The 18837-nt window shown below is 44.3% G+C and overlaps 5 protein-coding genes across 10 annotated transcripts; all 5 read left to right on the top strand.

Moving 5' to 3' along the window:
- The first annotated feature begins 542 nt into the window (after window positions 1-542).
- Window positions 543-8184, top strand: LOC117144448 (sarcalumenin). Of its 4 annotated transcripts, XM_033309604.1 has the most exons (14): window positions 543-582; window positions 1119-1357; window positions 2867-2950; window positions 3237-3311; window positions 3378-3662; window positions 3724-3762; window positions 4009-4086; window positions 4145-4222; window positions 4304-4381; window positions 4452-5092; window positions 5147-5468; window positions 5687-5859; window positions 6149-6604; window positions 6771-8184. In XM_033309604.1, the coding sequence occupies exons 2-14, from the start codon at window positions 1297-1299 to the stop codon at window positions 7185-7187; spliced, it is 2787 nt and encodes a 928-aa protein (XP_033165495.1). In that variant the 5' UTR covers window positions 543-582; window positions 1119-1296; the 3' UTR covers window positions 7188-8184. The 4 variants fall into 4 exon arrangements, with proteins under 4 accessions (XP_033165495.1, XP_033165492.1, XP_033165494.1 ...); XM_033309601.1 differs by having other exon boundaries at window positions 3237-3662; XM_033309603.1 differs by lacking the exon at window positions 543-582 and adding an exon at window positions 697-899 and having other exon boundaries at window positions 3237-3662.
- A 284-nt stretch (window positions 8185-8468) lies between these two features.
- LOC117145089 (COX assembly mitochondrial protein 2 homolog) lies at window positions 8469-8865 on the top strand. Its single transcript, XM_033310607.1, has 2 exons — window positions 8469-8631; window positions 8692-8865. The coding sequence occupies exons 1-2, from the start codon at window positions 8551-8553 to the stop codon at window positions 8851-8853; spliced, it is 243 nt and encodes an 80-aa protein (XP_033166498.1). The 5' UTR covers window positions 8469-8550; the 3' UTR covers window positions 8854-8865.
- On the top strand, window positions 8848-9674 carry LOC117145088 (protein Abitram). Its single transcript, XM_033310606.1, has one exon. The coding sequence runs from the start codon at window positions 8873-8875 to the stop codon at window positions 9515-9517; it is 645 nt and encodes a 214-aa protein (XP_033166497.1). The 5' UTR covers window positions 8848-8872; the 3' UTR covers window positions 9518-9674.
- A 184-nt stretch (window positions 9675-9858) lies between these two features.
- On the top strand, window positions 9859-10975 carry LOC117143731 (protein BCCIP homolog). The gene is made up of 3 exons (XM_033308541.1): window positions 9859-10068; window positions 10128-10254; window positions 10314-10975. Exons 1-3 carry the CDS (start codon window positions 9946-9948, stop codon window positions 10955-10957), a joined length of 894 nt encoding a protein of 297 aa, XP_033164432.1. The 5' UTR covers window positions 9859-9945; the 3' UTR covers window positions 10958-10975.
- Window positions 10976-11193: 218 nt separating this feature from the next.
- Window positions 11194-14539, top strand: LOC117143730 (putative aminopeptidase W07G4.4). Of its 3 annotated transcripts, none has more exons than XM_033308538.1 (5): window positions 11194-11341; window positions 11596-11729; window positions 12682-12958; window positions 13023-13121; window positions 13181-14539. In XM_033308538.1, the coding sequence occupies exons 2-5, from the start codon at window positions 11716-11718 to the stop codon at window positions 14315-14317; spliced, it is 1527 nt and encodes a 508-aa protein (XP_033164429.1). In that variant the 5' UTR covers window positions 11194-11341; window positions 11596-11715; the 3' UTR covers window positions 14318-14539. The 3 variants fall into 3 exon arrangements, with proteins under 3 accessions (XP_033164429.1, XP_033164431.1, XP_033164430.1); XM_033308540.1 differs by having other exon boundaries at window positions 11583-11729; XM_033308539.1 differs by lacking the exon at window positions 11194-11341 and having other exon boundaries at window positions 11544-11729.
- Window positions 14540-18837: the final 4298 nt, after the last annotated feature.

Below are 18837 nucleotides of genomic sequence, written 5' to 3'. Positions count from 1 at the left end.
TTGAGGGAAATGGAACCTAAGCACTGGTGACACGAAACAAATCGCCAAGGGGGCCAACGCTTTGATTTCGAAATATTCTTTTTGGCTCAAAAGATGCTCTGAGTAATTTGCGGAATGAGCACCGCATTGTCTATAATTAAACATTCCTCCAAAACGAAAGTGCCGAGAGAGAAAGTGATCTAGAGCTATGAAAATAACTAATCACAGTTTACTAACTGGTAATAATATATTTCAGAAAGGTTGAAAATAATTTCCGTTTCCCAAAAACCCATTAATCTCCTCTGAGGTTTATATCACGTATCCGCCGGGTTGTACCCAAAATCCCGGCAGAGAGCGCCACCCGGCGAGAGGAAAACCGAAATAAAAATGAAAATTCAAATTCAAATGGAAAACATAGAAAGAGCATTAGGCGAATGTGAAAAGCCACTCACTCTCACTCAACTGTGTGTGCTTTTGACAAAAATTCGTGCTACGAAAATATCAAAATCGAATAATTTTCGCGGTCACAAGGTAAATTCATGGTATATGCATGTTGAGTTACGAATTGGTTTTGGACCGGGAGAGATCGTCTCGTATACTCGTGTACGGCAAACCGAAATTTCCTTCCTTCAGACATTCAGACTAGATAGAAAATAGATGTGATAGGTGTTGGGAAAATTCGAGCTGCCCTGTTCAAAAAACGACACGCACACGACGTGCACAGACGACCCAAACGAAAAGAAAAGACGACCACGACGGCCAGAAATAAGCAAATTATTTGGCTAACAATCGTCGAAAGGGACACTAAGGATTACCCAGCCGACGATTGTTGGTTAAATTTTGCTAACGGCAGCGCGAAAACTTTCTAAAACCATAATCTAAGATATTAAATTCTGAATCAAAATCCATCGATCTGCAAAGTGAATGAAATAACGAACAAGTGCAAAATTGGAAACCCACTGAAACTGTGACAAAATTTGTGCGAACCCAATTTAATACCTACTCAGATCCTTATATATAACCATCAGACTTGCAAAAAACACACATACATCCTATATATATATCCAATACCTTTATCCATTGGCTATCTGGCCTTAAATAATATTTGGTTTTCCCAATTCTTCACCCTTTTCATTTAGTGCATTTAAACGAGCGCATATATAGCGGATGCATATATATGCAGAATACGAGCAAAAGTGTTAATTCTAATTTTCCCTAATTATTCATAATTACGGAAAACTTGTAAGGAGGATTTATGACGTGGCTAAAGTGCTAACCACGCTGGAAACTCGAGGATAATTTGTTGTGTTGATTATTATGGGGCGGCTAACCATTTGGTTCCTCCTGGGACTAACGTTAATCGCCGTTTCCAATAATGGTGAGTATACGTCGAATGTTTTTTGCAGTGTATTAGCCCCATTTCCTCCCCGCGTTATATAAGGCAAAAGGGCGAGTTGGCACTTTTCAAATATCTTGACACTTTTTCACACAGCCTGGGCAGGCATTATGCAATTTTAAAACAAAAAGCCAAGAAAAACAGAAGAACGAGTCTGAAAAAAATATGTATTAATATATACGTTTAAAAATATTTGCCTGAGTTTGTGCGTTCTCTATACATTCTCTATTTTTTTTTTCGGCTCGGTATTGGTGTCTGCAAACGTCAGTGGACGACACTTTGAGCATTGGTATATTAGTATAGCCCCGTACACTTGACTTGGCCAACCAACTAGTGGCAGCACAGATACAGATATATAACTTTTGCCGATTTTTCCTTTTTTTTTCCTTGAGAGAACTGAGAATTTTGCGCCGCTTGGCCGCTCATCGTTGTCATCGTTTGTAATATTTTTAAATTTAGATATTTTTAAGTTATTTTATTTGCGCTCAGCGAGTGCTTTCCATCTATCTATTTTCCCGCCCGTGTGTGCGAAATGTCTCTGTGTATTTTGTTTGGTTTGCTCAAGTTTGCAAAACAGTAAAGAAAGAAAAAAACTTGAATGATAAATGAGAAACGGCACAAATGCCGTGTATATATTATGGGTTAAGATGGGCTCGATTGCAGCAACATAAACACAGTATGCAGGGTGGCAATCGGTTGGCAGGCGAAATTTGTATAAATAATTCTATCAATGCGGTTAGCAATGAAAAATACAAAATAGCTCAAATAGCTTCCGCCCACCTACGCCCAGAAATAAATCAAATGAATTATCCGCCGACAGGCAAACTGCACACTGAAAACTGATAGGCGAACTCATTTAATTCGCAATTAATTGGGCTCAGGTTGTTGGCAGATATATGTACGAATATCCCTCTAATCTCTAGCCGACATTTGTCCCAACTGCCTGAAAATTCCAAAGTAATTAGCCGAGCGACCTTACCATACTTTCAGTCCACCAATCACTCAAAACGCGACCTTCCATTACCAAAAGCAAATGCTGGGGATGTAGAATAGAATGTTCCATTGCAAATGGTTCGCCCCCGCATCCGGATTTTTTCGGAGCAGTAAGGTGGCCAAGAGAAACAAAAACTGAAGAAGTAAGGCCAAAGTGGGCGAGCAGCCAACTGAATGGTATGGAAATTTACTCATCCACAAGCTGCTGGCGAAATGTGTTTGAGTTTTCATCTTTTAAAAATAAAATTCATAAATCCGGCACACACATATGTATATTCCGAAGTGTGTATGTTTGCATTCGTCGAGTACCATAAATAATGTCAAGTTTGAGCAGATAGAATGACCTCGTTGGTGGCGCTGACATCAAACCGAGAAAGTGCGACCATTGTTCTAGGATGGGGGGTTGGAAATAACTTGGGCTTGCCGATATCTGGGCTGTATGTTTGGATATACTTGTATTACAAATTGACCTGTCATGTTCTCTTCCACGATTTTCAGTTGGGTTTGTTAATGCCGATGTCGGACCAAGCGAATCAGAATGTCGACCCTACATTGAGAAGGCTATTCATGAATTGAAAACAGGTAAGAATTATCTGAAGAATTTCCATTGCATTACGTATTTGCAAAAAAACCATCTTATGAATTAATAATATCATTCTTAAATCTGCTCCCTAATTAAATGATTCATCCTAAGTTTTCCATGTTTGAAAAAACTCAACCATCAACATACATACGTGTTAATAAATTGTATTAATAAACCAATTAACATATAGCTACAAATCAACGTCATATCGTTTTAAAATATAATGAAAATCCTTTTAGCCATTTAATTTTATTTTAATTTATCGGAGTACTCATACGATTTCAGATGGTGTCAGGGATGGATCTGGAGAACTGCAATCCGATCAGCCACGTGGGGACGACGACGATGACGACGATGATGGTGGGCATTCTGCGGTTGATGAGAAAGAGACGATTGAAATTGAAACTGTCGAATTGGATTCCACAGAGGACGCGAAAAGTGCCAACGATTTGGATGGAGATGGAATACCCGATGACGAGGACGATGATATCGATGGGGACGGCATTCCGAACGAAAAGGACGATGATATCGATGGAGATGGCATACCGAACGACGAGGATGATGACATCGATGGCGATGGCATTCCGAATGAAGATGACGACGATATTGATGGCGATGGTGTGCCCAACTCCAAGGACGAGGACATCGATGGGGATGGTGTGCCCAACTCCAGGGACGAAGACATCGATGGCGATGGCAAGGCAAATCACGGTAAGAATCATGTTACTCCTGATCCACCCACAATGCTCTCATTTACGATTTTATCCCACAGAGGATGATGATCTAGATGGTGATGGCACTCCAAATCATGGTAGGGCCATAAATTATATTTAAATCTGTTATCCTATATTTATATAGCTTAATTTATACGCTTTGTATATTTGGTTTTTAGGTTTATTTTAATCTGATATTAATTGCAGTTCAATTCCTAAACTATCCGCATTTATGATTTCAGATTGAAGCTATTTTGCGCTATAATTCTTTTTTGATTTCAGCTTCTAGCTTACTTATGAACCAATTTTTCTTCAGTTTCTCACAAGTTTTTTAAATATTTCAGAGGACGAAGATCTCGATGGAGACGGTGTGCCCAACGAGGAAGATGATGACCTCGATGGTGATGGCAAAATAAATCACGGTGGGTTAACAGACATATTTTTAAAGGCTAAATATTAATTAAAAACTTAAATGTACAGAGGATGAAGACCTCGATGGTGATGGAGTGAAAAATGACGAAGACGAGGATCTGGATGGTGATGGCAAAGTGAATCACGGTAAGAATAATTATAGCATAACAAATCTTGAATTATTAGAAAATATTTTTTATTTGAACTTCCTTTGAACCTCCTTTTCAGAGGACGAAGATCTTGATGGAGATGGCGTGAAGAACGAAAAGGACGACGATTTGGATGGCGATGGTACCAACAATTCTCGTATGTATATATTGTCTCAGTATACATAAAAACAGTTTTAGTAATGTTAATGTACACCTAACCATTTCAGAGGATGAAGACTTAGATGGTGATGGTGTGCCAAATGAAAAGGACGACGATCTGGATGGAGATGGCATCCTGAACGAGCACGACGGTGATGTGGATGGCGATGGAGTTCCCAATGAACACGATCACAAGGATAGCGGTGAGAATGCCGATGATGATGATGACGACGATGATGAGGATGACAAGGAGGCGGTCAAGAAGCGAAGCAAACGTGAAGTGGATGCTGCTCCTGTTCTGGACATTCAGGCTCCACCAAGTCCCGCCGAAGAATTTCCCGTAGAGGAAGAAATCGTCAAGGAGGCATCTGCCGAAGAGGAAGCCGAAGTTGAGGCTGTGAAAGAAGAGGAGCCCGAGCAGGAAGCTGTTCAGGAACCCGAACCGGAAGTGGAACCAGAACCGGAAGTGCAACCCGAACCAGTCCAGCAGGAAGAAGAGAAGGCCGAATCTGCCGAAGTAAAGGAGGAGGAAAAGCCAGCACCAGTTGAGGAGGCTGAGGAGGAATCTGTGCAGCCTGAAGCCGCTCCCAAAGAACCCGAAGCTGTCCAGGAGGAAGCACAAGATGAACCGCAAGTCGATGCCGCACAAGAGGCAGCTGATGATGACGATGACGATGATGACACCAAGCCAGAGGATGAGCTTCTTTGGGTAAATCTCTACAAAGCTGTATATAGTATTTTAATAATAATTCATAATTTTCAGGAAGGACACATTCCCGAGAACCGCCGCAGTCGCCAGCACATCACCGAACTGCTCCAGCTGGACGAGGAGTTCAATGCCCGCGAGAAGGCTACCGACAACGTGGCCGAGATCATTCTGCGAGACATTAAGCGCATCTACGAGAACGCTGTCAAGCCCCTGGAGACCCTGTACAAGTACCGCGACCTGAGCAACCGCCACTTTAGCGATCCCGAGATCTTCTCCAAGCCACTGATTCTGTTCATGGGTCCCTGGTCCGGCGGCAAGTCGTCCATCCTTAACTATCTGACCGACAACGAGTACACGCCGAACTCTTTGAGAACTGGTAAGTACAAAAATTAATGGTAAATTTATGTAATTACATTTATTTCTCATTTCCTTATAATATACATATATTGCCGCTGAATTTGTATTTTACATTCTCTTAAAATATTCTGAGCAAATCCCGTATAGAAATGCCATTTTCCATTTGGACGGTTGCAAATGATTTATATACAATTTCCTATTAAACATTTGTATATACATTTCTCTGACCCGCAACAGGTGCTGAACCCTCTCCGGCCTACTTCAACATTCTGATGTGGGGCAATGAGACGGAGGTTCTGGACGGAACCCAACTGGCGGCGGACTACACCTTTGCCGGCCTCCAGAAGTTCGGTCAGGGATTGGAGGAGCGCCTGCGTGGTCTGAAGATGAAGAGCAAGATCCTCGAGAAGGTAGGCTACATACATATACATATCTGGCTGGGCAGATCAGGGCGAGATGCCTATGGGCGCCGCTAAGCATTAACTTGTCGCCCAGGGCAGCAGCCCGTCGATTGGGAAACTGCAAACAGCTGGCCACCTGCCAAACGGAATTTATAGCTTTTAGCACACAGGCTGTGGGCATTAATTTCGTTATTAATAAATTGATGCGGAACAGGGCAGAGTGTACACAGTACACAGATAGCGAAGCTAAAATGGCTGAGAATTACTATATTTAAGCGCTTGACGATGCGTTTTTCAGGTCAACATCGTCGAGATACCCGGCATTCTAGAGGTGCGCAAGCAAGTGTCCCGCGTCTTCCCCTTCAACGACGCCTGCCAGTGGTTCATCGATCGGGCGGACATCATCTTCTTGGTCTACGACCCGGCCAAGTTGGATGTGGGCCCCGAGACGGAGGCCATTCTCGACCAGCTGAAGGGGCGCGAGTACCAGACGCGCATCATCCTCAACAAGGCGGACACCGTCAAGCCGGAGGAGCTGTTGCGCGTCCAGGGTGCCCTTATCTGGAACATCTCGCCCCTGATGTCCTCCGCCCAGCCGCCGCTGATGTACACCACCTCGCTGTGGACCCATCCCTACCAGGATGGCGCTCCCGCTCGCCTGCTGCTCGCCCAGGAGCGCGCCTTCTTGCGCGACCTGCGCACAGCCATCGACAAGCGCATCGAGCACAAGATCGCCAGCGCCCGTCGTTTTGCGGTGAGTACTCGGGCGTATGCGTGATATTTACGATTACTTTGTTGAGAGAAGGTGTGAATGGGTAATTTCATGAGAACCTTCAGTGAATATTTGAATATGTGATACATAATCAATTCAAAAACCATAGTTATTGTTATAACTTGAATGACTTCATTTGCATCCACAGGTGCGTGTGCGCAATCACGCCAAGATGGTGGACTGCTACCTGAACACGTTTAACAACCACAAGACGCTGTTTGGCAACAAGAAGCGCATCGCCGATGATATCATAGATCATCCGCAGAACTACCACATCTACGAGGGACTCTCCACACTGACGAACATCTCGCGCTACGATCTTCCGGATCCGGAAGTCTACCGCGACTTCTTCCGCCTGAATCCGCTGTACGAGTTCAAGAAGCTGAGGGACACCTGCACCTACTTCCGCGGCTGTCCGATCACCAAACTGGACCTGGCCATTGCCTACGAATTGCCCGAGTTGGCCGGCAAGTACAAGAAAATGTCCGAGGCTGCGTTGGCCGCCATTGAAGCACAGCAGCAGGATGGAACCTTGAGCCAGGCCGAGCCTAAGAGGACGAGTTGAGGTGTTGGCTCCTCCCAGAGGAGAAAACCTGCCATTTAGTTTGTTTTAGTGAGAGATAGAGAGAGAATGTGACATCGGCACCGGAAACCGTCTATAGGGAATTAATATCGAGAAGGGAGAAATGTTATAGAACCCCCAGAAATCGGTAGAGAACAACAGCGCAAGACAAAAAACAAGGACATTGTTTAAGGAGAGAGAGGTATAGCTTAGCTAAAGAGAGAGAAAGCCGGAGAAAGTGTGTGAGAGAGAGAGGGCGAAATGAAAGAGAGAGAGGCAAGAGCGTTTTGAAAAAAACAATTGTTGCTTTGGAGAACTTTCAATTTCAACCGCCTTGCAGGAGATCTTTATTTTCATTTTATTTACTACAACTTAACCGAACTGAGAGCTTTATGAGAGGGAAACTAATACAATATCGAGAGCAAAACACAAACACACAATAAATACTTTCATATTTATCCAAGTAGAGAGGGAACATAGAGTCTTTTCTAGGCGAGTAGATCAGCACTTATCCCAAATCTGAGAGCAATAACTAATAGACGAACTATCGACGACTTCTAACCCACATACATAACCCCAAAATCCGACCCCTCATTGGCTAATACACCTTATAATTCCCATGTTCCCGGTTTTTTTTTAATCTTTTCTTTCCTCAAATAGTAAAGGACAACAGCGCAGAGTTTTGATTTTGAGATCTGAGATTTGAGTTTTGAGCAAATGGAATTTCGTAAAGTTTTAATTTCTTTGGTTTCTTGTTTCTGTCCCTGGCGATTTTTCGTAGCTTATAAGACTTTTTTGATAAAAGCAAACAGTGAAGACGATAATAATGAATTTAACTTATTTAAATAGAACAAATAATCTTGTTGGCGAGCGAGAGCAGCTCCTATACATAAAATACAAATAATCAATTTTACACACTGAAAGCCTATGTAAAAAATGAACTGTGAGAGCGGGTGAAATACACAAATAAATAAAAACAACAACAGAAAACCCCAAGCAATCGATTGTTTTATTATTCAAAATCAGTGGATTTTGTATTACCGTTTTGAAAAAAAAATTACAAATGAGGAAAGGGCAATTTAGTTTGTTTTATAATACTTTTAATATTACAATTATCCATTGTAATTTAGAGATCATAAGAGAGTTAATCAATAAACTTTTTCAAAGTATATTTTTTGAATATTTAACATTCGGTATTTTCGATAGTATTTTTGGAACAAATCTAACATCTGTTATGCTCGCAGGGTGACCATATAACGAGAATACCACTCTGTTAAAACATATGTTAAAATTACCTAACAAAATTTGACAACACACGCGAATCAGGAAAGTGGAAAGCAATAAACCCGGCCGGAATCAGGAGAAAATGCATACGGATCTTTCCTCACATCTGCACACGCCCGCTTGCAACAAGTTGATCGAGGAACTTCAGGCCTGCCACGAAAATGTAAGTAACCGGGATTTTACATGCCGAGAATGGTTGCTAAACTGCGGATGCTGCTTTCAGAACGCCTTCGCAAAATTTGTGGGCGTGTGCAACTCCATTGACGACAAGGTGGTCAAGTGCCTAAAAGGCGAGAGAATCGCCCGATCCGCCGCTAATCGCGCCAAAGCCCGTGAACGTCAGGCGAAGTACAAGGAAAAGTTGCTCCAGCAGGAAAGTAACTAAAGGAAAGAAATCAACCAGGATGTCAGTACAAGCAGATGATCCACTGGAACCATTCTACTTCGAGCACGAGGAGCAGGAGATCTGCGGGAAGCTCGTACCTCCCATTACAGAAAGCTTCCAGGAGGATTACCCCACCGTTGTGGACCGCTTTTTCACCAGATATTACTACTTCAAGGGAGATGTTCCCTACCAAGTGCTCTACCACTCCAATCGCATTTGTCTGATTTGCCTGGCTCCCGAGCACCCTGCTCTAGCAGAAGGCATCTCATCGGTCAACTTTGATATAGGGAACGTAGATCGCAGCCAGAATGTGGTCAAGGGTAAGGGCAAAAAGGGCGGAATGATCCTACAGGCGGAGTCCACCTTGGCACTGCTCACCACAGCAAATGGAGCGACTTACAAGGTGCCCAGCTGTATTCGGGGCAAGCTGGTGGAGGTAAACACCGCCATTGTGGAGGAGCCAAAGCTTCTGGAGCAACTCCCTGAGGGAGCCGGCTACTTCGCCATTCTTCTGCCCAAAATTGAAAACTGCGATGCAATCAAGGCGAGTCTTTTAACCCAGGAGCAGTATGAGGAGCGCCTGAAAACGAAGAACGAAGGTCTACCTCAAATTGAGTCCACCGAGGACCGCACTCAAAACAAAAATAAGGAGGTGCTGGCGTGATTTTTTCCCTGATTTCGCTGTTATGCATTATCTATAAGGCCTTTGTATTTTAAATTAATGATTCATATATTATATTGTTCATAGTCAATGAAGGGTATGCATTGAGTATGCGTTACCATACCTTTTGACAGTAAACGACAAATAATATTTTTTCAAACTTGTGCATTTTGTTTAATACTTATGGTAACATTTAATTGTTTTATATGCCCAGTTAACGCTTATAATTTATTAACAGCCGGTTAACAGTGGTAAATTAACAGATTTCTTAACAGCCTGTTAGCAGTGGTGCACTTACAGAACTCTGAGCACTTAACAGCACGCTGCGTAATAGTTGGCAACGCAACACAACACGTGTGGACGATAAACAGCTGGCATTGTAAATTTAGTGGAAGCGAAACAAAGCCAAATTCGTTAACTAAATCTTAACAATGTCTGCTAGTAAGCAAAAGAAACTGAATAAAATGGAGGTGGAGCCCAACGAGGACGACTCCAGTTCCAGCGAGGATGATGACGACGACGAACCGCATCCAGATGCCTATAAAGGAAACGAGGTAATCTAAGTGCCTGCATAAAGTTAAAAGCAAATGTTTCATAGTTTATATCCGACTAGGAGGTGCAAATCGAATTTGAGGGACGAGCTCCGGTAGATCCCGATGCACAGGGAATCTCTCAACTGCTGCAGCGACTATTCCTTCGTGCCCACATCAACTTAAACCAAATGGCGGATCTGATCATAGGTGAGCACTCCAAGGTACTATCTTGATCTATCTTTCAGTACAACTTTTCTTGTTTCCAGCCCAAAATTTCATAGGCAGTGTGATCTGCCAGTGCGACGATGAGGGCACCGAGAGCGAAACGGAGGACGACAACATGGTCGAGGATGGCACTATCTTTGGAATCACCTCTGTGCTGAACCTGACCGCCAAAAAGGATCAGCCCAGCATTGCCCAGTTAAGGACCTACATACTGGATCGCGCCAAGACGCACGCTTCTCAGGAGGTTCAGCAGCAGCTGAGGGAGATTCTAGACAGCGAGCAGCGCCATGTGGGATTCTTGATCAACGAGCGCTTTATCAACATCCCAGCCCAGATCTCCGTGCCACTGCTGCAGAGTCTGCAGCAAGAAATCGAAGCCGCCAAGGCCAAGAAAATGAAGTTCGACTTTGGCACTCTGCTGCTGTTGGTTAAGTTCTACAGGAAAGAGTCGAAGAAGGGGAAACCGGGCGAGGACATCTACACCAACGCTGAGGATGAGTTGCTTTCGGATCGGGCTAAGTTCTCCTTCGAGTATTCCATGGCCTCTGAGGCCGATTCGGGCATGTCTGGCGATTGGCTGGAAGGCGATGCCGTGATGACACCCTACAGGAAACTCCTGGTCCTGGAGGCCAAGAAACTTCCGCAGCTTATTGACGATATACAACGCTTTATTAATGGCGAATAAATATTTTTGAATTTAAAACTGCTGTGTTATTTGGCCTTAATATAACACACCGACAAGTATCTATTAAGGTGTAAAGAAGTAATAACGACCGGTCACGACCGATATCGGCTATTTCTTTTTAGTCCCATACAAAGAGTATCAAAAGTTCGAACCGAAAGCTTTCAACATCCTTTGTGACAATTGGCAACGCGGGCAAACAACAAACAGCTGTCACTTGGCCGGCATTTGAAAGCTCCGAACATGCCGGCTGGTCTACTGTGAAAAAAAACCTGGTTGCCATTCCTTTGTTTTTTGCCACTGGTTAGTTTTGGCCCAGAAACTGCATCCACCGTGGACGTGACTGGCAAGAGGAACCCACAATAACAATTCCGAAGACCGAGCGACGTGAGTAGACTTTGCCTTTATTGTTTACAAGTTATATCCGAGTTCTAGAATTACGTACATAGCGAGCATACTGGCGATTATTCATCGCTCGTGCGATTTGTTTTCATTCGAAAAAGCAAGTAGCAATTAAAAAAAAAAACAAAAGCCCGGCTCGCTAGTAAAATGTATAAAAAGCTTGGCCACCCAGCCAGAACATTGCAAATCGTCGCGGAGAGCTATCACAATCGCTCCTTATCGCCAGCTTTCCGTTCCAGATCCCGCTCCCAAGTTTCCAGTTTCCAGCTGCAGCGCTTTGTTCCCATCAGGGAGGTTCAGTGACGCCCCACTTGCCGATCGACCAAGTCGCGTGAGCTGCCAGCGAAGAAGTACTCATCATGGGTATCGAAAAGTGAGTATTACCAACAGTTACTAGAGGGTGTGTTTTAAGTTAGTGCGGATCAGTTATCTGGCCACGCTTAGCGACCGATTGGAAAAGCTCTCAAAGATTCGCCATCTTTTACAGTGAGGGTTAGTCGCTTAGCACCCATCGCTTGCCATCTTATTTACCTTTCCCATAATTCCAAAACGAAATTAGAATGTTTTTCGTACTCCATATCTCACCGTTTATCAGTTTTAATTAGTTGCCGGCAAGGAATCGGTGTCATGAAAATTCCAAACTTTATCATTTCCCAAAATAAAAACAATGTTTGGCGACATACTGTATTAAAGTGAAAGGGGGAGGTCACTTAATTTCATCATTATTACTTAGATAACGAGTTCTTGCTACTTCTGGACACAGACATAGATCAACTTATATTGTTTGATATGGGGCACTTCAAAAGATAACACAATTAAATGGTCAGCAACATAGGATTAGTTTCCAAAATATTATAGACCGCGTTACCTAAGGATAGGTCTTTGGTAGAATCACTTGAATAAGATTACAAATATTCTAAATAAGTACTTAAAAACCATCTGTGCTAGTACTTGGAACACTCGTTTCTAAATTGGAAATCGGTTTGTGATTATGGTCATTTCGAAAGCTTATCGCGATTCTTTATAGCACTTCAAGTTAAGATAAGCCCAGCGCCAGGAATGAGGGTAAAGGAAAGGGGAACACACCAAAACATGGGCATGGTTGCTCCTAATAAAGTGGGGACATTTTCTTTTGAAATAATAAATTGAAATACAAAGGCATCAGGCTGTTATGCAATATGAACGATTGCATCAGTTAATAAAGCAACTGTGACGTGATAAAATTCAATTCAATTAAACGCTGTTGCATATTTAGTTGACACCCAGAAATGTTTCTTAATGAATATCAATAACAATTCCGTTCTACTCTACGTGTTCCCCTCCAGAATTCTACCATGCACCCTACGGCTGAACAAGCTGATGAGTCTGGCCGGCAACGACTGCCTGTGCATCATCGACCGCAATGCGGTTCCCAATGAACTGAAGGCCACCTTCGAGGAGCACCGCAAATTCGACAAGTCCTTCGACAGCAGCATATCCTGCTTCAAGGCGCCCAACGTGGACCAACCTGTGGTCTACGCCCCCGTCTCCGAGCTCACCGACTACGACGATGTGAGGAGCTACCAGGAGGCGGCCAAGCGCTCCATGGAGAAGGTTCTCAAGGTGGGTTTTTTTCTCCACATATTGTGTGATTTATGAAAGAAAATGTATTTTTATTCTTTGCCAGGCTGGATTCCACACACCATTGCTGTTTGTGCCCAAGGTGAAGCGCTTCCCCGAGGTCGAACTCTGCACCGTTCTGGGAGCTCTGGAGCAGCTTTATGTGGTAAGGCAATAGATAATACGGATTTTAGTTCAAATAATGTGCTAAAATGCTTTTTTTAGCCCATTCAATTGCGCGAGGCAGGAACTTTGAAGGACACCCGTGTGACCACGCTCAGTGTCCAGATCGATGATCCAAGGGCCGAAGCTATTTTCCAGGAAGCTCTCATTCTGGAGGCCGGTCGCTTTGTGGCACGCGACATCGGAGTTGGGGACCCGGAGCGCATGACGCCCATCCAGGTGGAGAAGTACATCAAGCCGTTGTTCGACAAGCTCAACGTAAATGTGATCAGTGACAGCCAGGTGTTGCAGAAGGAGTATCCCCTGTTTGCCGCCGTAAACCGGGCTGCTGATGCTGTAGAGCGTCATCGTGGTCGCATCATTTTCCTGGAGTACAAGCCTCCAAAGCCGGCGCGAAAAACTCTGATGCTGGTCGGCAAGGGTGTGACCTATGACACCGGTGGTGCTGACATCAAGGCCGGTGGTGTGATGGCCGGTATGTCGCGCGACAAGTGTGGAGCGGCTGCTGTCGCTGGATTCATGCAGGTGGTCAGTCAACTGCAACCGGATGATATCCATGTTGTGGCTGCCCTGTGCATGGTGCGCAATTCCGTGGGCGAGGAGTGCTACGTGGCCGATGAGGTTATCACCTCGCGAGCTGGTCTTCATGTGAGGATTGGCAACACTGATGCTGAGGGTCGCATGTGCATGACCGATGCCCTCTGCCGCATGAAGGAGTTGGTCGTGGAGCAGAATCTCCCGGATCCGCATCTTTTCACCATTGCCACTTTGACTGGTCACGCTTTCATCTCGGCAGGTGAGGGTCAGTCGATTGCCATCGATAACAGCGTGGCCCACCGGGAGGATCACGCCAGAAGACTGCAGGCTGCTGGACAGGCCTTCGGGGAACCCTTCGAAGTATCCATTCTCCGTCCCAGTGACTTCTCCTTTAACGCTGGAAAGGTGATTGGCGAGGATTTAGTGCAGGCCAATAATGCCCCGTCGGTGAGGACTCCTCGCGGTCACCAGGTGCCCGCCGCCTTTATGATTAAGGCTTCTGGACTGGACAACCATGGGTTGGATTCAAAGCTGCCGATCAAGTACACCCATATTGATATCGCCGGCAGTGCCGGTGAGCACCCAGCGATGCCCACAGCTGCCCCTCTTGTTTCCCTAGTGAAGACTCATCTGCAGAAGTAAACCATGTTTATCTTATATTCATGAGGACGTGTACACGATCACCACAAACAGTACTTACACACCAACGTGCATAGCTAACCAACAATATTATCTTACTGTCCACTAACTGCATCACTGTTTTTTAATAAAGGCAAAACCGAGTTCAGATTGTATTCATAAAGGTATGCCACCAATTTGGTAATCGTTTACAAATAAATGTGAAAATTGCTATTGTACAGACCACGAACAAATATCTTATTATATATATTTGTATTGCCTATATAGAAGATAAGCTACAATCTCAAACTTGAAGAGTTCCATCAAAATGGATATATAAACATAATATTATCCCATTATAGAGAAGAACCCCACATATATTTGTTAAGTATACAAGAAACCGCGTGGGTATTCGGGCTTTTTTATTTCTTTTTTATTATTACTGCATTTCCCAGCTGCATTGTTTGCATAATTGGCGGGTGCCCTGCATTTCGAGCTCTTGTTGGCCATCTACGGTACGGCTCGTACTCCTGCTCTTCCCCTTTCGCAGCCTTTTCTCTTCAGCTTTGCAGCGCCTTCTTTTTTTGTAGCTTGGCCCACAGCCTAGAACCCGTTAGTCGCTTCTTGGCCATGCTCTTCGCTTTGGGCCTCATTCCGGGGAGCTTGGCCCAGCAACTTGGCGTGGATTGGCTTGGTGGGGGATGGGGATGGGGATTGGTATGAGGATGGGTATGGGGATGTGGATGGGGCCCGCTTGTCAGCTGTCGCATGTGTCTTGGTACCGTTATAGCCTGGCTTTGGAAACTCGGTCAAGAGTGTCTCATTCATGCTGTGATTGCATAATATACCGTTGGCTCCCGTTGGCCTTCTTCTGGACTGCCGCCTCTTCCCGTTCTTGGCCGTTCTCCCGTACCAATACCAACTTGGTTCCAACCTCTTTCTCCTTCTGCGATGGGTGCGCTTCTGGGTAATTTATTGACAGTCACACTGGCCACTTTTGGTCATCTGGCCAAGTCGGAACACTTGGGCTCTGACCGGACTAACGGTACTTATTATTGATGAACGCAAAAGTCTTTTTCGTTGACTTGTCTCCCATTTACAATCCGTTAGTGTGAATTTATTGCCAAGGCGGCACGAACCAAGAAGAAGCCTCAGCAGCATCAGAAGTGGGAGAAAAGGGGAAAGATCTCTGGTCTTGGGAGCTTTCTGGCTTCTTGACCACTTAACGGACCATCAGTTGACCTGATTATGGCAGGACTGGTTCCTGGATGCTTCCTGGCTACGATCAGCCAAATCTGGTTCAAGCGGCAGATGATTAATCGATTTTATTGGTGGCATCCATTTTTATGGGTTTGTATTGAGATTGCGGAAAACCGTATGGCTTATATTTGTTGCTTAAGAAATCGTTAATAATCTTACACAGAAAATAATAGCGATTTTAACGTAGTTTAATTTAAATGATTTTGTTAAATATTGAGTATGTGGTAGCATTGAATGTTGGTTCAAAGCAGCTGACATGTCGCCTGCCCCCCCAGTAAGATATCAAAAACAACAGCTCAAGGAGCAACAACAGCAATGAGGAACAGAAATCCGGTATGGACAATCACCAAAACACCTTGTCAATTGGGCGCTTGTCTTTTGGAAGCAGACGAACTGGCTCCAAGTGAGTGCTGCAGTTGCTCCCCGATCCATAAAGTCGCGAAAACGGCAAATGAAGAAAACATACCATTGGGGACCTGGGACTCAAGACGTCGGTGGTGGCGGCGACGGCATTAATAATAGCAAACAACAGACAAGCAACACCAAATGAGGGGGGCTGTGTTGCTGCCGCTGCTGCAGCTTGTTGCAACTTGCAACTCTTGCACCGGCAGCAGCAGCAGCAGCACAGCAGCAACAGCAACCACTTGGAGCAGCAAACGACAGAAATGATCTTAAATGAATGCGGAAGTTTTTCTTGGGGTTTCGTAACCAGCTACAGCAGCAGCAACTGCAGCGACTGCCGCAGCAGCAGCAGCAACACCAAAGAGGTCGCAATTCCAGTGGCAGCAATGTTGCTACATTTATGTACATGTGTTTGTCGGCCAGTCGATGCCGTGAGCCCATAATCATAGATGCTGCCGGCTAGGTCGAAAGCAGCCCAGTCCATGGACATATTAAAATTAATCCAATGATTGCAGCGGCAGCCGCTTGAAAATTGTTAGCCAATTTGGTAGCCCCTTTGGCAGGCTGTTCGTCGTAGCCTGTTGGCCTCACTTCAGTGAGCAGGGAGCGTGTGAATCGGAAGCTGAGGCACCCAGCTGCCAATAGTCATTTGATCCTGGCCCAAAAGCTCGGCCAGTTTCCCATGTGCCCAACCAGTTGGAAGATGATGCAGCAGTTAAAGCAGCAACAAGAGCAGCAGGAGCAGCAGCATCAACAGCAGCAGCTGCTCAAATCATTGAGTTCTCGAACGTACCAAGTTCAAGGCTGCCAGGATCCATATTGAATGTCCTCCCCCGCCTGCAGTTGTTCATTCATGAACGAGAATCCACGAATCCCTATGCGTGGGTGGGCCAAAGCAGATCCTGTCCTGCCTGGGAACAGACAAATTTCTGCATAAACCCATAAATATCAAGTTGATCTAAACGGGATACGGGATCCAGAGGCGCCGGCGCCCTGAACTTGAAAATCCAACAAGGCCGACCAGTCACGTACCGAGCAACTTGACAACTCATAAATAAACGCTAAATTATGAACTCCAGTCGAATTTGGAAAAGGAATTGAAATGTTTTTGCCACACCACACAGATTTTCCTCTGTCAGCAGCGATTCACGAAAACCAAACAATCGGCAAACCCACAGCAGGCTGGGATACACGGAAAAGAAATGGGTAATTTGATAATATAATAATAAATATAATGTACTTGAATGTTTTTAAAATACTGGTTCGCTTAAAAAAATATAAGCTTGAAATAAATAGCCTTTCATTATGAACTTTAGTCTTAATCCTTTTTACATTACGCTTAATATATCTTCTTAAAAGAGATTTCAATAATCAAAAAACACATTAAAACCCTATTATAATATATTTTATATAATCCAATACCCCTACTTAAGCATTTATGGCCAAAGGGTTGAAAGAGTGTAGAATATTTCTCTGTGTGCAGAGAAGTCGGCTCATAATCCATAATATTGTGTCATGTTCATGATCAACGCGGCCTCAGCCTTGGCGAGGAAAATGTGTGGCTGGCCCACACCTTGATGGCAAAATTATTCGGAAAACTCCTATCCGAGCGAACGAAAGTAAAAGAAAGGCCCAAAAACCACAGCCAAAAACTGAAAACTGAAAACGAAAAACTAAAAACCCAAACCCAAAAGACTGAAAACCGACAATTCGACCCGCTCGTCGGCTAATGAAGTGGTAAAAAGGGGCTTGGAAAACTGCATGCCAATGCATTTGGTATTGGTGTGGCATTTGGTGTTGCATTCGCCGTTTGCCACCAACGCCGCCTGGCTCGGTGTTGCACTGGTGTTGCTAGCTTGCCTCCTCGCAGTTGGCTTGCCATTTTTATGGCCTCTTTGGGTAAAATGTTAACAACTGAGTTTGCCGGGGAGGGGGTAAAATTATGAATTTTTACTTTCACCGCATGTGGCAATTTCAGGTTTGCCGGCAGGCTTGAACTTGAGGCAAACACCGCGGGAAGGGGCAGGGGCAAAGGCGGCAACAATTGTCAAGGCTGCCAAAGGTCACAAGACCCACAAGTTGAACGAAAGGTGTGGTCGGGACGATAAGCGAGTTTAAACACTACAAGATGCTAGATACACTATCTTTATGAAGATGGGTAATATAGATTAGAGGAGGAATACTCTTGAAATGAGATTTTATACTAAATTTTAAATTTCATGAGAGTGGATTTGAATTGGGTTTACGCAATGGTAAATACAACTTTAATTATGCACTTAAATTAATGGCTAAACAAATTATAGCAAACGTATGTGTATGATCAGCAAAGATTTATAAATGCAACATTATTAATGTTGAAAGCGTAGCAAATCGGAGATTTTGTAAGAAGGTAATTCATAAGGAAATCATTTTTAGACTGGGATTTTCTTAATATTTTCCTGATAAGATAAATAATCTCTTCTCTCGTTTCTTTCAGTGCTTTTCACACAGATGCATTTGGACCAGTCTCACACACTTCCAGCCAGATCATAATTGATTGCAGCAGCAAATATTTTTATGGTCAGGGCCGAAATCACTTTTGGCCAAGCGAGAGCGAAGCTGGTCAGCCAATTTGCTTTTAATCTAGCCTGATGAAGATGTCCGCGCCGATGGGATTAGCAGGCCAAAGAAGATGTGGCTCGGCAATCTGAACACCCATACAGCGTCAGCGTTGTTGCAGCAGCATTTCCGCATTTTGGCCAACAGAGAGCGAGCGGAGAAGAAGAAGGTGCTCTTAAGCTCCACCATGCTGCTCTTAAGCCACAACCGATTTCGGAGGTTCGCTTCAAACTGGCTCACTCGGCTGCTTGGCCGGGCCCAAAAGGTTTGAGCCAAGTTCGGCT

Source organism: Drosophila mauritiana, chromosome 3R (genome assembly GCF_004382145.1).
Source record: "Drosophila mauritiana strain mau12 chromosome 3R, ASM438214v1, whole genome shotgun sequence".
NCBI classification, from domain to species: Eukaryota; Metazoa; Arthropoda; class Insecta; order Diptera; family Drosophilidae; genus Drosophila; species Drosophila mauritiana.
Note: the sequence above shows the minus strand (reverse complement) of the source record. Positions and strands in the feature narration are given on the sequence as shown.